Genomic DNA, 14,470 nt, shown 5'->3' on the forward strand with positions numbered 1-14,470 from the left:
TTTGAGATACTTATTGATAGTCAGTGCATAAGCTGCAGGAGATGCCGGATGGCACGCCCCCAGTTGTAGGTGTACAGGCACAGAAGCTAAGCAATGCACTGCTTTACTGAGCTGACAGAAACTCTGCATTTAGAAAGCATTACATTTGTTCTGAAAAACAAATTTTGGTTTTGGACCAGTAACTCCTGTGCTCTGTGAGGTCAAATTACGGTGTTTGTTTATGAAGTTTGGTTGTTTTGGATAGAGCGATATTTGGCTTGCATAACCACATTTTCCCATCACAACAGGATGTCTGACAGCAAAGTAAAGTGGTGAAAATATTTTAAATACCTTGTTGTTGCTAATCCCATCCATAGTAGTTCTTTGCTCAGCTTTTGTGCTGGTGTCCCTTTAAACTATTAGTTACAGGGCTGCAGGCCAACTTTCCATTAATAGCACTGGTGCTCCCTGCTGAAAATTTCAAGAGTACCCCTTAAATCGACATGCAGCACAGCATATTTAGAATGTTTTCCATCTGAACTGTATTACCGTTAAATTCTTTGTTAATATATATAATGTACAGAAATGACAATATCCTGTTTTATTTTAAAGGACAAAGTCACAAAGTGAAGTAGTGCTTTATGATAAAAAATGCTTAAGTTAAGTGGTGCTTTTTAAAACATGTAATCCTTCAAAATGCTGTTGGCAGAGCCACTGCAGTCCCATCAGTGCATCGGTTCCCACATAGTTTATGCTTCAAGCTGTTCTTGTGCTTTATGAGTGTTTCATGTTTGAAGTGTGCGGTCGGATGGGTTGTCAAACTTAGTTTTCCCTGCAAATGTTGGGCTTCGTGGAGAGGAGTATATACATATAATCCATTTTATTCTTTTCATTGCAACATCTATCCACTCTAATCTCTCTATCTTGCACACAAACACACAGATTTTTGCTCCCCCCGATGTTTCACATTATGTGCAATGATAAATTAAAAAAAAACAAAAAAATAGGGTGCATATTTGTAGCACTGTCATCACAAATGGCTTCAAAATGCAACTAAATCGTCACAGTGTGGAGCCCAGTACTAACTAATAAAGGTGTAAGATGCAGTTGTCTACCTGCCTCGTAATGAGTGAGTAAAGAAATTATAAATTTTACACAAAAGTAAATCATGTCTGTCGTTTCTTTGCATTGCAGTACTTTCTTTGCTTTGCAGTACAATATACTTATTGTCACACAGACCACTGACGAATCTGTATCATTTGAAAATGCAGTGAAACTATGAAGGACAGAAAAGAGGCAAAATAGATAAACAGCCCTATAATCAAAAAAGCCTGAAGCCATCCAGCTGTAGACTTATCTATTTTATTTATCTCTCAGAAATATCTTTTCCTCCTTTTTTCTTTCTATTTGACACCAGGGCTGCTCAATTATGGCAAAAATCCTAATCAAGATTATTTTGGTCAATACATGATTATTTACGATCACAATTATATAACACAACTGAATTGGAAATATCGTCCTGTGTCGCTTTCGCCATTTTGGACGCTCCAAGCACCAGTACCGTAACGGCACGAATAGAAGTACTTCAAAATCTAAGTGAAGGTGCTGTGACCATGTTTTCACAAATGGCTTACTTGACTGCAGTTAAATGCAATGCGTCACAATATTGTTTTATCTTGATTATGTTACTTTCATAAACCTTGGAAGCCAAAATCATAATTAAAAATCAACTTGCCCAGCATTATTTGACCTTCCCTTAATTTATCAATTTTTACAAATAATTTGAACACCTTCCTGTTAAGACTAAAGCAATGAAATAACAGCTCAGATGCTTTTATATACAGACACAGGGGTCCCATAAGCTTTATTATGACTTGGTTGAAAGCACATAACTATAAATGTATGATTGCTCTGTAAATTTTATGAGAGATGTAATAGTACACTTAGACCACATCCTCCCTGGTACGAATTCCATCTCTTTCTCTCTTCAATTTTCCCTTCCATTTCTCTCACTTTCCTGCTTCTGGCCATCTGGTTGTGATTACAAGCAACTTTAAATGATTCGCTCTGTAGAATACGACCCCCCCCCCCCCACTCTACATCTGTATCTGTGTGTCCATGGTGCTGACTGCTGTCTCCCCCCCACCACCTCCTCCTCCTCCTCTTCTCTCCTGCAGACATTTCTGAACTCCCCGAGAGCATTAAATTTTGCAGGGCTTTGGAGATCGCAGACTTCAGTGGAAACCCCCTGTCCAGGTAAGCGAATGGGAACAGGCCATGAGTCTATTCATCATCACTGTGAGAAAATGTGATGTTTGGCCAAATGCAACAAAGAAGGAGAGAAACTGTACAAATGAAACAAAGCATGATAAGTGCCATTTGTGTGCTCTAATTACTTTGCTCTCCTGTCTTAAATGTGCCATGAAACGACTGTGTGTATGTGTGTGTGTGTGTGTGTGTGTGTGTGTGTGTGTGTGTGTGTGTGTTTGAACGTACAGTCTGCACTTTATGCTGATCACCTGGAAGAGATCATGCTTTGTATGAAAACATGCTTCTGCTCAAACAAGCATATGTGTCACATTAATTTTTAACCTAATCCTTATAACAGGCCTGTTCTATTACTGTTTTTTTTATTTTAAAGTAAAATTTTTAGTTGTAGGTTGTTGTTTTCATAAACATAATGTTGCAATATTTTTTCATTCAGTTTGACTCTTGTATATTCCCTCTGCTTAAAACCTGTAAAAAATAGGGTTAGGGTTAATGGGTTAATTAGCTCACAAATGAAATGGTGATCAAATAAACAATGTAAACACTTTTAAATGTATAATGTTAGCAGGTTATTTAAGTAAAACTACAACAACAAACTTTTTTCATATTTCTAAATTACGAAAGGGTCATATTTAGGTTGTTAAACAGACAGATTTGGGCTGCCAGTTGAATGGGCCTGCCGTATGATGTCCCTGTATAATGTCAGCGTTGCACTGCTCTCTTGTCACATCACCAATCAGTGATGTCTAAGTTTATATTTCACTTTTTAACTTCCTTCTATAGAAAAGCAATGAAATGACTGACAGGAGTTTTGATGCTGAATGCTTTAACAGATGGGAATATATAAAGGGTTGATAGTCTCCTGTGTGTGTGTGTGTGTGTGTGTGTGGGAGAGAGAGAGAGAGAGAGAGTCAAGTGATCCCATGCGTTGTACAACAAGAGTCTCTCTCCACTATTTTCCCTGCTGTGTCTCTGCCTCAGATTGCCAGATGGCTTCACTCAACTCCGAGCGCTGGCTCACTTGGCACTCAACGACGTGTCATTGCAGACGTTGCCCAACGACATTGGAAAGTATGTACACACACACAGCGGCTCATAGTGGATCATTTGATGGTATAAAATGTGCTTTTTAAAGAAACTGTTGTATCTTCATAAGTGTAAAATGTCAGATTTTGATTATGGTACCGATTTTTTTCACATTAAATTTGCAATTCTGCTCTCAAATCATTCAGAATGATTAATCTTTAATCTTCTGTGAATAGAGCTGAAATGATTAGTCAATTTATCGATGGGTTGATCAACAGAAATTAATTAGAAATATTTTTGATTAATTGGTTAAGTCAGTTATGAAGCAAATACAATAAACTTTCTCTTGTTCCAGTTTTTAACATGAGAGGATTTGCTGTGTTACATATTACCTAATTAAATATTTTTTGGATTTTAACCAGGATTGCAAGTATCACATTTTTTTTGTTTGTTTTAATTATTATGTCGATTAATCGAGTCGTTGTTTGGTCTATAAAATAGCTAAAAATGTAGGTATGTGTTTCCTAAAGCTCACTAGTTAGTTCACTTTAATAGAAAAGTAAAGAAAACAGAAAATTTCCACATCAAAATAGTTGGAGATTAATTTAATAATTTACAACCAATCAATTAATCACAGTTGCTCTATTTCTGACTGCTGGTTGGACAAAACAGTTAATTTGAAATTGTCATGTGGGGTCTGGAAAACTGCAAAAGGCCTTTTACACTATATTCAGATGTTTGCAGACTAAGCAGTTAGTTGATTAATTGAAAGAATAAAGCAATAGATTAATTGATAATCAAAGAAATTGTTAGTTGCAGCCTAGGGAAGCAGACAAGAACATTTCATGTCCGAAAAGGAAGAAGCAACATACTTGTCTGGGTCTACCTTTCATCTATACTTATCCATCAATAATCAATCAACTATATAAAACCCTCTGTCGTCCCCAGCCTTTATCCCCACAGTCACACCACTAAGTCCGTCCTCTTCATATCTAATCAACAACACTCCATAATCAAGAATGTGAAGAAAGACAAGAACCAATAACCACATTATTACCATTAACATGCTTTACATTCCCCTTCTTCATCACTGTACCGCGTAAAAATAATTTCTGCCAGATCCCTGAATTTCAGTGTGACTTTAAAACAGATATTTTGTGTGTTCCCAATACCAAATATCGTTAACCATCTTTGTGCCACTTTTTTGTAGTATGTAGAATTGTTGTAGGTTGTTTTTGTAGCTGTTGGCCCATACGTCAGCAGAATATTCAAATATACTAGAGAGCCCAGAACTGCAGTGCTCGCCCCCAACTTGCATGTGCATATATATTTTCATTTACTCTTTCAATAATTTGTACTTGTGTATTTATTTTACTATTTCCAACAGAAGTTTGATTTTGTTCAAATTGAATTAATTTAATCATTTCTTTGAATCTTTATTAATTTTTCTCATGACCACCTCCAAAAGCTGCTGTAAATTTACCCCAGAAAAGAGAATATTTGTGTCATGTAGAGCTGCAACGATTAATCGACTATTAATCAATTATTCAATTATCTGTCAACTATTTTGGTAATTAATTGGTTTGAGACATTTATTTAAGGAAATATAGTCAATATTCTCTGATTTCAGCTTCTTAAATGTGATACTTTGCCCCTTTATAGACCAAACAACTATTTATGGATTAATCAAGAAAATTATCGACCCATTAATTGAATATGAAAATAATTGTTAGTTGCAGCCCCAGTATCATCCACAAATGCAAAAAAATTCTTATTATATCTCCAGCCAAGTGTTGATCCCTGTGCGACTCCACAAGTAGTGTCCAAACATGTAGATTTGCATTCACCTATTTTCACAAATTGTTGTGCATTATTATTTTTGTAAAAATTGAGCCATTACACTGGTTAGATCCTTGTAACAACATGAAACTGAGCAGGTTTTTAAGGAGTGTAATTCTGCTGGCCGGTGGGCTCTGAGGCAGCCAGTCTCTGGGCTCCGGGCCACTGCTGCGCTCAGACAGATGGAGAAGCCCCTCAACATGCCAGGCAGCCCAGACGAACAGACCTGCCATCTGACTAACCAACCTGCCTCTCCTCTCCTCTCCTCTCCTCTCCTCTCCCCTCTCTTACTCCCCCATCCTCTCTTTTCGGTGCCTGCCAACTCCCACCCGTCTTTCTCTCTTACTCACCTCCTTCTCACTGCCACTCCTCCTCTTACAGCCTCGCCAACCTGGTGACGTTGGAGCTCAGGGAGAACCTGCTGAAGTCTCTGCCCACGTAAGACATTTCCCTCCAGCACACACGCAGCAGGGCTCTGCCTCTTATCTGATTCCTCACCATCACCATTAAGCACATTATGCGCCTGTTGTCAATGTATGAGGAACTGTTGCTGCTTTTTTTAAAAATTACTTTTATATTTGTTAATCAGTTTCATACTCTTACACCAGTTAGTTGAGCCTGACTGATTTTCAGGGTTGATATTGATTTCAGGGAGTAAAAAAATGTTGATATATTGGACAGTTTTCTTTATATGGAATATTCTGCATACACAAACGAACAGCAGATTTTTTCCAGTGATCCCTCAAATATGGTTACTATATATTAAACATGAATTAATTTATCAAATGATAAATGTGAATGATAAAATGCTGCCCATAAAATAGGGTGGAGTGTCGAAGCTGCAGTGTGAAGTCGGCAGCTATTAGTTTGTTTCCACAGAGTAGAGGACATAAATACCTGAAAGCATGAGCTCACATATTATTTTATGTTAAACGTGAAGTAAACGAGATCAGTTTCAAGTAATGTAACTGCTAGCTCAATGCTAATTTCTGTTTGTGCATTAATAGTAATTGCAATTATGTGCTAGCATTGAGCATGCTAGCACATGCTCATGCACTAGTTATTAATGTATATTAGAAATCAATTCAGCAATTAAAAATAGATCCAGGAATTGAAAAAAGGCTTTTTATTCGGGCATATCAGTTGGCTGATATATTGGTCGGGCTCTATGAGTTAGAACCTCTTGTACAAATGTAACCTTTTTAGGAAAAATTTATGACAGGGTTAAAGAAGGTGACAGAAACTGTGAGTTACATGTAGTGACGTATGTTTAAAGACATTCTTTTCAGACGTCAGCATGTGTGAATGAATGGTATGTCTGCTCTTTGGGCTTTCAGGGCGCATTTTTGAGTGACTTACAGCATCATGTGCTGTTTTGTGTGTGTGTTCAGGTCGCTCTCTTTCCTGGTGAAACTGGAACAGCTGGACCTGGGCAGCAATGAACTGGAAGTTTTGGTGAGTCAACAACTCGTCTCATCCTCTTTAACTATATAATATAATATACAGTAGACAATTTTACTGTCATGTGCTCAAACAACGCCTACGTTTGTGCCTTCAAATAACCTATTTTGCAGCACACACACAGTGACATGTACCATAAATAGCCATCTCACATTCTCACCACAATAATTATGACCCAAACCACATGTTTATCTCACCACGCGCCACAGAGACGGTCTGTCACACCTGAGGCCCTGTGTGCACTGTACCCTACAGTAATCCTGGGTACACCCACCTGTCTCAATAGGACAGTGTAAACAATGCCTCATGACTTGACAAGGGCGGAGGCTGAACAAATGGTTGACATTGTGATGAAACCTCACCTGCCTGCATGCCTGTCACAAGCAGCTGCTACAATAACATCTTCCTTAAAGTCCTGTATCACTTGAGACTGAAATTTGAGGCGGTTGAGGTCTTTAACCCTGTTATCCCATGGTTATAAATAAAGTTTCTTTGTTGAATGGATTTAAAGATTCTGTTTCTTGAATGTCCTTAGAGGTGGGAGAAAAAATGAATTCTCTTTAGTGTTGTTTCTTTTTTTTCCTTTTTTTAATGATTCCTGAATCAATTTTTGGATTGCTGAGTCTGTTAGCTCGATGCTAACAGATAATGGGAATTCACATTGATGCGCTTACAAGAATCAGAATTGTGTTCGCAATAATTCTTATCAAATGGATCCATTTTTTCTTCAAATGCTTAACATAAATGAACGTGTGCTCAGACTTTCAGGCATATATATTCTCTGATCTGTAGACACAACAATGTTACAGCAACATAAACGGGCCAAAACTCAAACTAATATTCATTTTGACTTAATATCTTATTTCATTTTATTTATTAGTTTCTTGTGGCACCAGCTTGATGAGCAAGACCAGTTAAATGTGTCCTCTGACACTTATCAAATGGAGCAGATTTCCTCCCTCAGATGCAGTCCCTGGCTTTGCACTTTAAACCTTTAACAAAAATAATCAATTTTCCTTTTCCCAATAACCAACCTGTCTTATGTGCTGCCTCCTCTCCTTCTCTCTACTTCTTCTAATCTCTTAGCCGGACACCCTCGGTGCTCTCCCCAACCTGAGGGAGCTGTGGCTGGATCGTAACCAGTTGTCCTCATTACCACCAGTAAGTACACTTTAGTACAAATGTTTTTTTAAAGCAAGAACTCTGTGTGTTTTCATTTTATTTTTTTTTATAAATCTAGTTTACACATATGCAGAATTAACTCCCACTAGTAGATTTCTTTCCCTTGGTTTTTGCTGTGACGGTAATGGTTGTATTGTGCCTCTTTGGCTGACTGTAAGTGGTATTTATTGTGTGTGTGTGTGTGTGTAGGAGCTGGGGAACCTCCGGAGACTGGTGTGTCTGGATGTGTCAGAGAATCGTCTGGAGGAGCTTCCCTCAGAGCTAAATGGCCTCCTGGCTCTCACTGACCTGCTGCTCACACAGAACCTGCTGGACGTCGTCCCAGACAGCATAGGTGAGAAACACAGGGGGAAAGAGAGGAACAGTGACTTAGCAGGGATGCAGACAGAAAAAAAAGTGTTGATGAGGTGTTGTTTAAGGCACCAGTGAGACATGAAGTAGGATCCAGGAAGTTTGATGGCATATCATGTGCCAAAACACTTCACACCAGTTAATAATACTCACATACAGGATTTTACAACTCAGGAAAGTTATCATGCCAACAACTATTTTAATTTCATCACCACGATTGCAAGATAAACAGTAGAAATGTGGCGTTCATGTTCGATAGTGATCCACCAGAATGTGTGCTTACATCTATTTGACTGGCCAACACATCACACTGCCAGACGATGCTGCCTTGTGTTGCAGCAAAAGTTGAACCAGGTTTAACTTTTTTGAAGGGTTGACATCTTGTGGTTGTTTTTCCAATTGGTCACTTGAGAAGAAGAGAGGCACTTCTTACTCCTTTATTGTCGGGGGTGGGACATACACAGACCTGATGTATTTTATTTTCGAGTGAGAAGCTATTTACTGAACATTTCCTCTACTCAGAACTAGGGCTGCATGATTCTGGCTAAACTATGAATCACAATTTTTCTCCCTAAGACCTTAGATCATAATTCTCTCACATGATTCTTATTTATTCATCAAAAACATTATTGCGCTCTTAGACGCTCGAGTAAAAAAAAAATCCATCTGTGATGTTTGCTGTCTAGACAGCTTTAAATAGACAACATGAACATAACATGTATCAGAGTGCTGGACTTAAACTTTAGTCTCTTGTAACAAAAAACACCCCAAGTCTCTTTTCTTCTTTTACTTTAGAACACTTAATTAACATGATTAACTTAAATGTTGCTGAACATAAAAAAAGAATAATGGCGATGCAATGTATAGTGTTTGCATTTTTGAGGTTTATGTGGTTTGCACTGGGACTTTGTGATGTGGTTTGTTTGTCCTTTAGGAGCAAGTGAATTGTCATCATTTACAAATGAGATTGCATAGAAGAAAAGCTGACTGCATTGTCAACGAGGGCCAGCAACTGTTAAAGCTCAGTGATAGATCGATGCCAGCTTTTTGCCATGTTTTGTATTGTTTTAGTGTTTATTTTGTAGAGTATCCCGTTGCATTTGGCATTAGCATGTTACTAATGTGGCTTTGTTTTCGATAGACTGCCTCCATTCAAATGAGTGAGAGGGCTCTAGTTGAACATGGCATTTAGGATAGAAATGACAGTAAAAATATGTCGGGTAAACCATCATACACAATTAAATTAATTAATAAATGATGTGGCCGCATATTTGCTGATAGCTCTCTATTGTAACCACATTTCATAACCTCAGTTGCACACCCATGAAAGTGCCATACCAACGCACCGAAATAATATATAATATTAGGTGACATGAAAGAACAGCAACAATTTTCCTGATAATAATTTGTTTGGTAGAAGATTTTTTCCCCCTTGTGCTTTCTGTGCTGTGAACAAAGTGTGTTTTCTTGGGAACGGAGGGGAAGTTTGCCATTTAATTAGGCAGCACAAGATTAAGTAAACCCTGGGGCAGGCCCGCTGAGTTTAGGAGACAGTGCTCTGTTAAATAAGAACAGGACTGCCCTCTACTGGAAATATAATGCCAGTGAGGAGTAGACCAGGCAACAACAGTAACTGCTGTCATTTTAATATTTATAACTGAATTTATTTTATTCCAGAGCATGAGCCCATTTAAAAAAAGTGATGCCAACATGCCACATCTAGTGTCTAATTGCTGCAGTTTGTAAAGTGGTGTTGTGTTTTTTTTGTGTGTTTTGTGCACAGGCTGTCTGAAACAGCTGTCCATCTTAAAGGTGGACCAGAACAGACTGACCCACCTGACCGATTCAATAGGAGAGTGTGAAAACCTCACAGAACTCGTCTTGACAGAGAACCTTTTACAGGTAGGCAGATATAAACCACCTACAGCACTGACCCAGCTGGGATGAAAGTATGACCATTAATACTTTAGACCAGTTAACGGCTGTTAAGCTTCATTATCATTTTTGCTGATTACTAATGGCGTCTGTCTCACTCCCTCAAAGTCACTTCCTCGCTCGCTGGGCAAGCTGAAGAAGCTGACCAACCTGAATGTAGACCGCAACCGTTTGGGCAGCGTGCCCAAAGAGCTGGGCGGCTGCGCCAGCCTCAACGTCCTCTCGCTGAGAGACAACCGCCTGGGCAAACTGCCTGCTGAGCTTGCAGATGCCACTGAGCTGCATGTGCTGGATGTGGCTGGAAACAGGTAACCTTACTCAACGCCCTGAACTGTAAATAATACACAGCAGCTCATGGTGCTAAGGTTAAACATTTAAATAGGACGACTTTGCCAAAATTAGCTTTTAGTGTCACAAGCATGCTGCAGAGGCATTGCTCTTCCAATTTTGCCCTTTTAATGTGACAAACATATACAGTGCTAGGTTATGGAAATTGTATTATTATATTATTATTATATTATCGGAAAACCACAAGCAAATGCATCATTGTTGAAAGGTCATTTCCAAAAAGTTATAGAGGGAGCAAGGTTTCAGCAGGATAATGGAGGTTATTCCAGTGATTTATTTTTTTCCATCAGTACACTTAATGTATGAATGCTTATTGACTACATCCAATTTTAGAGTTTCTTTGAACTACTTTGGGCAAGAAAGTTTTGTGATTACCAATTTAACTATTTAAGATCCTAGAACACTGAAAAGGTAATGTTGTGGCACATCTTAACTCATCTTTTCTTTTGTCCAGATTACAAAACCTGCCTTTTGCCCTGACAAACCTCAATCTGAAGGCCATGTGGCTCGCAGAGAACCAGTCACAGCCAATGCTCAAGTTCCAGACCGAGGATGACGAGCGCACAGGAGAGAAGGTTTTGACCTGCTATTTACTGCCGCAGCAGCCTTCTCCGAGCCTAGGTGAGCACTACTCACATCAGACACATGCAGGAAACATCTTTTACACCATGTCCTAACAGAATACGAGCGTCTGACTATTGCACCACTTTCCAGAACATGTGATTCTGTCCGCTCTGAATCTGTTAAATATCTACTTGTGGTACATCATTTAATCAAACCACCTCCCTGTCAGCTGTGTGCTTGAGATGATTGTGGTGATGTAACCACTCAAGAAAAAGATGGCTGCATATGTGCTGTCTTCCTATGTTTGTACTTTTTTAGACAGGTGATACTTAGATGTTGTAAATGATGTACAATATAGCCAGCAGCAAACAGGTTGTTATTAGCAATGGTCAATTACCTTGATAAGCCAGCTCCCTCATGATCTCCTCCCAGGCAGCTGCCACCTTGTTAAGGTTTTTGTAATTAAATGAGGAGGGTTAGTGTAGGTACACTCTCATTCCACCTTCATGGGTCAACCATTTTGCAACGCTTTCAATGCAAGCGACAGTAATAAATAGAAACAGGGTGTGCGACCGAAGTCAGCTCAAGCTGTCCATTTAAAAGTAAAGTACAGCTATAAGCTCAATTTGACATCTTTGTCTCCTCTGCACTTTTCCTTCATTTTTCCACAGAGAACTTGCTGCAGAACAGTGTGGATGACAGTTGGACAGACAGCAACCTGAACCGAGTGTCAGTCATCCAGTTCCAGGAGGAGACCAAAGCAGAAGAGGAGGACGATGAGGCTGCTGCAGAGCGCAGAGTGAGAAAACACAACAACGCTGTCACTTCGCTCAGATTTTCGTGTTTTGCCCTCCAGCCTAGCAGGACTTTGATTCATGTTTTGAACCGGTTTTTCTTTGTTTCAGGGCCTTCAGCGCAGAGCCACACCGCACCCCAGTGAGTTGAAGGTAATGAAGAAGGTGATCGAGGAGAGGAGGAATGAAGCTTACACATCCAGACCTGACGGAGAGGAAGAGGCCCTTGATCCACAGGTACATACATCAAACTGTGTAATGATTATCATGTCAAGTTGTCATTTAGATACTAATTTTGTTGTCATAATCTATCTGGTTCGTGACAGGAAATTACTGTAGGCAGTGTTGTACAAGTTCACACTTTACAAGAGCAGCTCACTGAGATTAAAAATTAACTAGGTCACGTCTGGAGTCTCGTTATGATAAACTTGAGCACCAACATACTGTTGAATTTTCCAACCAGGAATTCTGACTTCCAGTTCAAATAGAATCCACCATAATGCATGAGAACTGCACAGAGATGAAGATGTAGATGAAATACAGGAGAGGAGTGTGTATAACATATGAGGCTGTAGTCTGCGATGTATCCTAGGTGATTTGAAAAAAATTTAGGCTCTAGTTTTGCATCATTATTCACTGGTGCACTTGATCCTGAATTAATCAAACTGATGCTTTTGGTTTTAGGAGAAGCGGCTCAGTGACCTGTCCAATCAGAGCCATGACTCTCAGGTGTCCAATAGCACATTGTCTGCCACCTCCCATGAGGACAGGCACAATGTGACTGCGGTCTCGCAGAGGGAGGACCTTGTAGATGGTCACTCCCCTCAGGAGGAGGAAGAGCTGGATGAGATGGAGGTTGAGTACATTGAGGTGAATATTCAAAACATCTTCTATAAAAAACATAAAATTCTCCTTTTGATGGTCCTTCTAACAGAAAGAAAATTCACTGTATGTCTTTTTTTTCTAGCCCACTGTGCACTTTGCAGAGGAGCCCATCATCCGTGGTGGGGATGAGGACGATGAGGAGGACGGGGAAGACGGTGAGAGGAGTGAGGAGGAGGACGAGAGGCCAGCTTTTCCCGCAGAGAAACAGCGTCTGATCAGAAAGGACACGCCACACTACAAGAAGCACTTCAAGATCACCAAGCTGCCCAAGCCCGAGGCGGTGGCTGCGCTGCTGCAGGGCTTCAGTCCCGACGGCCTCAACTCTCCGACACAAGCCGCTGAGGACGAGGAGGATGAGGAGGAAGAGCAAAATCTATGCACCCCTCAGCACCATCACAGGATGGAGGAGCTTGAGGACAGCCGGCAGCAGGTCAACTCCAGTCAAGTAAAGGTAAACGAGAGATCCCAGCACCGTGCAGAAATGTGGAGGGTAGCTGGGTAGAAATTTTTACAAACTGTATTTTCCTCATCTGCATATGTAGAAAATATGTACAGATAAGTAGCACAACAGGACATATAGTATGCAGAAAAGTTGTAAGCTCACACATCAAATAAGTTTATTAGCTTATTTTATGCTTAAAATCTTCTATTTGAATGAATATATTTGTTGCTTGCTTGTTGCTTCTATGCAAACACTTACTGTATGCATAGAGTGCCCTTATCACCTTGCAAGTTGCATTCAGTTTGGAGCACTTAAGGATGTGGCATTGCATGCAGGGTCAATGTGGAAATGAAGACGTCTACGCTTGAGCTGTAAATCAACAAGAGTGTTTTTCACAGGAGTTGATTTTGTGGTGTACCCGCAAACTCGCCAACAGTCTCGCCTCACACTTTGCTTTGTCTTTGGTCTACCCCAAAGACGAGAGATGTCCTTTAGCACCTACAAACACTCATGTCTTCTCTGATAATCCTCTCAAATATCTCATGTGTGTTTAGAAACTGTTTAGGCCTGGTGTTAACATGTGTCCTTGGTGATCTGATCGCAAGTGGACAGCTTTAAGTACATGAGTTCACACCTGCCGTTAAAATGCGTCTCAAATAACCGCGTGGGATTAGCTCTCACTTCCCCTCTTTATATGCAGATAAACGCGAGCGCTGGTTTGTCAGTTGAATGTCCATTACTGCTCATTTCTCCGTTCAATACGAAGGTTCTACTATTCGTTCCTTTTGTTTTCACATCATAGATGACAAAGACGGGTATAAACGATGGAATCAGAGACATTAAAAGTGTGACACTTAGGGCATGACAGTCTTTAAAAAGCGATTGAAATGAGCCAGAATCAATGATTCTTCCAATATTTGTCTTTTCTCTCTACTTCTGCCTCCTTGTGGCATCTAGCCACTGAAGAAAAAAACAAAAAATGTCAACGCCAACATGACATAGCTTACTGGCCGTTATCATACTTGATACCGTGTAGACTGTCTTTTTAAAGAAGGATTTGAAAATGTAAATGAAAATTATCAGGACATAAAAGACATTTGAAAAATGAGTTGTTTTTAACCAGTGGCTCAATAGTTGCCTTTGAGGCAAATGGACACAGCGTTTTTTTTTTTTGTTTTTTTTTTAAGACAAAAAAAACTTAATAGGCAACATTTGCAGCATTTGCAAGGCCGAAGTAATTAAAGCATTTCAACTCTCAAAATAGCTTTTTTTTTTTTTTTAAGGGAGACTATGGATATTGCGATGACTGGTAACAACTGAATGTAAGAAAACCAAAAGACTTAATTTGAATTACACTGAACCACTGGATGACTTTCAGTGTGGTCACACCTGTATT

The 14,470-nt window shown here is 39.6% G+C and overlaps 1 protein-coding gene across 23 annotated transcripts in view; it reads left to right on the forward strand.

Annotated features, from left to right (window-relative positions):
* scrib (scribble planar cell polarity protein) overlaps nucleotides 1–14,470 on the forward strand; it is an 86,884-nt gene that overhangs the window by 33,911 nt on the left and 38,503 nt on the right. For all 23 annotated transcript variants that reach the window (XR_014772732.1, XR_014772737.1, XR_014772741.1 and 20 more), the window contains exons 3-15: nucleotides 2,157–2,235; nucleotides 3,229–3,318; nucleotides 5,494–5,550; nucleotides 6,504–6,567; nucleotides 7,660–7,734; nucleotides 7,945–8,089; nucleotides 9,890–10,008; nucleotides 10,150–10,349; nucleotides 10,844–11,010; nucleotides 11,625–11,752; nucleotides 11,859–11,984; nucleotides 12,432–12,617; nucleotides 12,715–13,083. Coding sequence is in view for 2 of the 23 variants with exons in the window: in XM_084747527.1 (XP_084603653.1) it covers nucleotides 2,157–2,235; nucleotides 3,229–3,318; nucleotides 5,494–5,550; nucleotides 6,504–6,567; nucleotides 7,660–7,734; nucleotides 7,945–8,089; nucleotides 9,890–10,008; nucleotides 10,150–10,349; nucleotides 10,844–11,010; nucleotides 11,625–11,752; nucleotides 11,859–11,984; nucleotides 12,432–12,617; nucleotides 12,715–13,083 (1,805 nt within the window). In the remaining 21 variants the exon portion in view is untranslated. The remainder of the gene's footprint in view (nucleotides 1–2,156; nucleotides 2,236–3,228; nucleotides 3,319–5,493; nucleotides 5,551–6,503; nucleotides 6,568–7,659; nucleotides 7,735–7,944; nucleotides 8,090–9,889; nucleotides 10,009–10,149; nucleotides 10,350–10,843; nucleotides 11,011–11,624; nucleotides 11,753–11,858; nucleotides 11,985–12,431; nucleotides 12,618–12,714; nucleotides 13,084–14,470) is intronic.

The sequence above is a fragment of the Lutjanus erythropterus genome, chromosome 21 (assembly GCF_056507025.1).
Source record: "Lutjanus erythropterus isolate fLutEry1 chromosome 21, fLutEry1.hap2, whole genome shotgun sequence".
In the NCBI taxonomy this organism is placed as follows: domain Eukaryota; kingdom Metazoa; phylum Chordata; class Actinopteri; order Lutjaniformes; family Lutjanidae; genus Lutjanus; species Lutjanus erythropterus.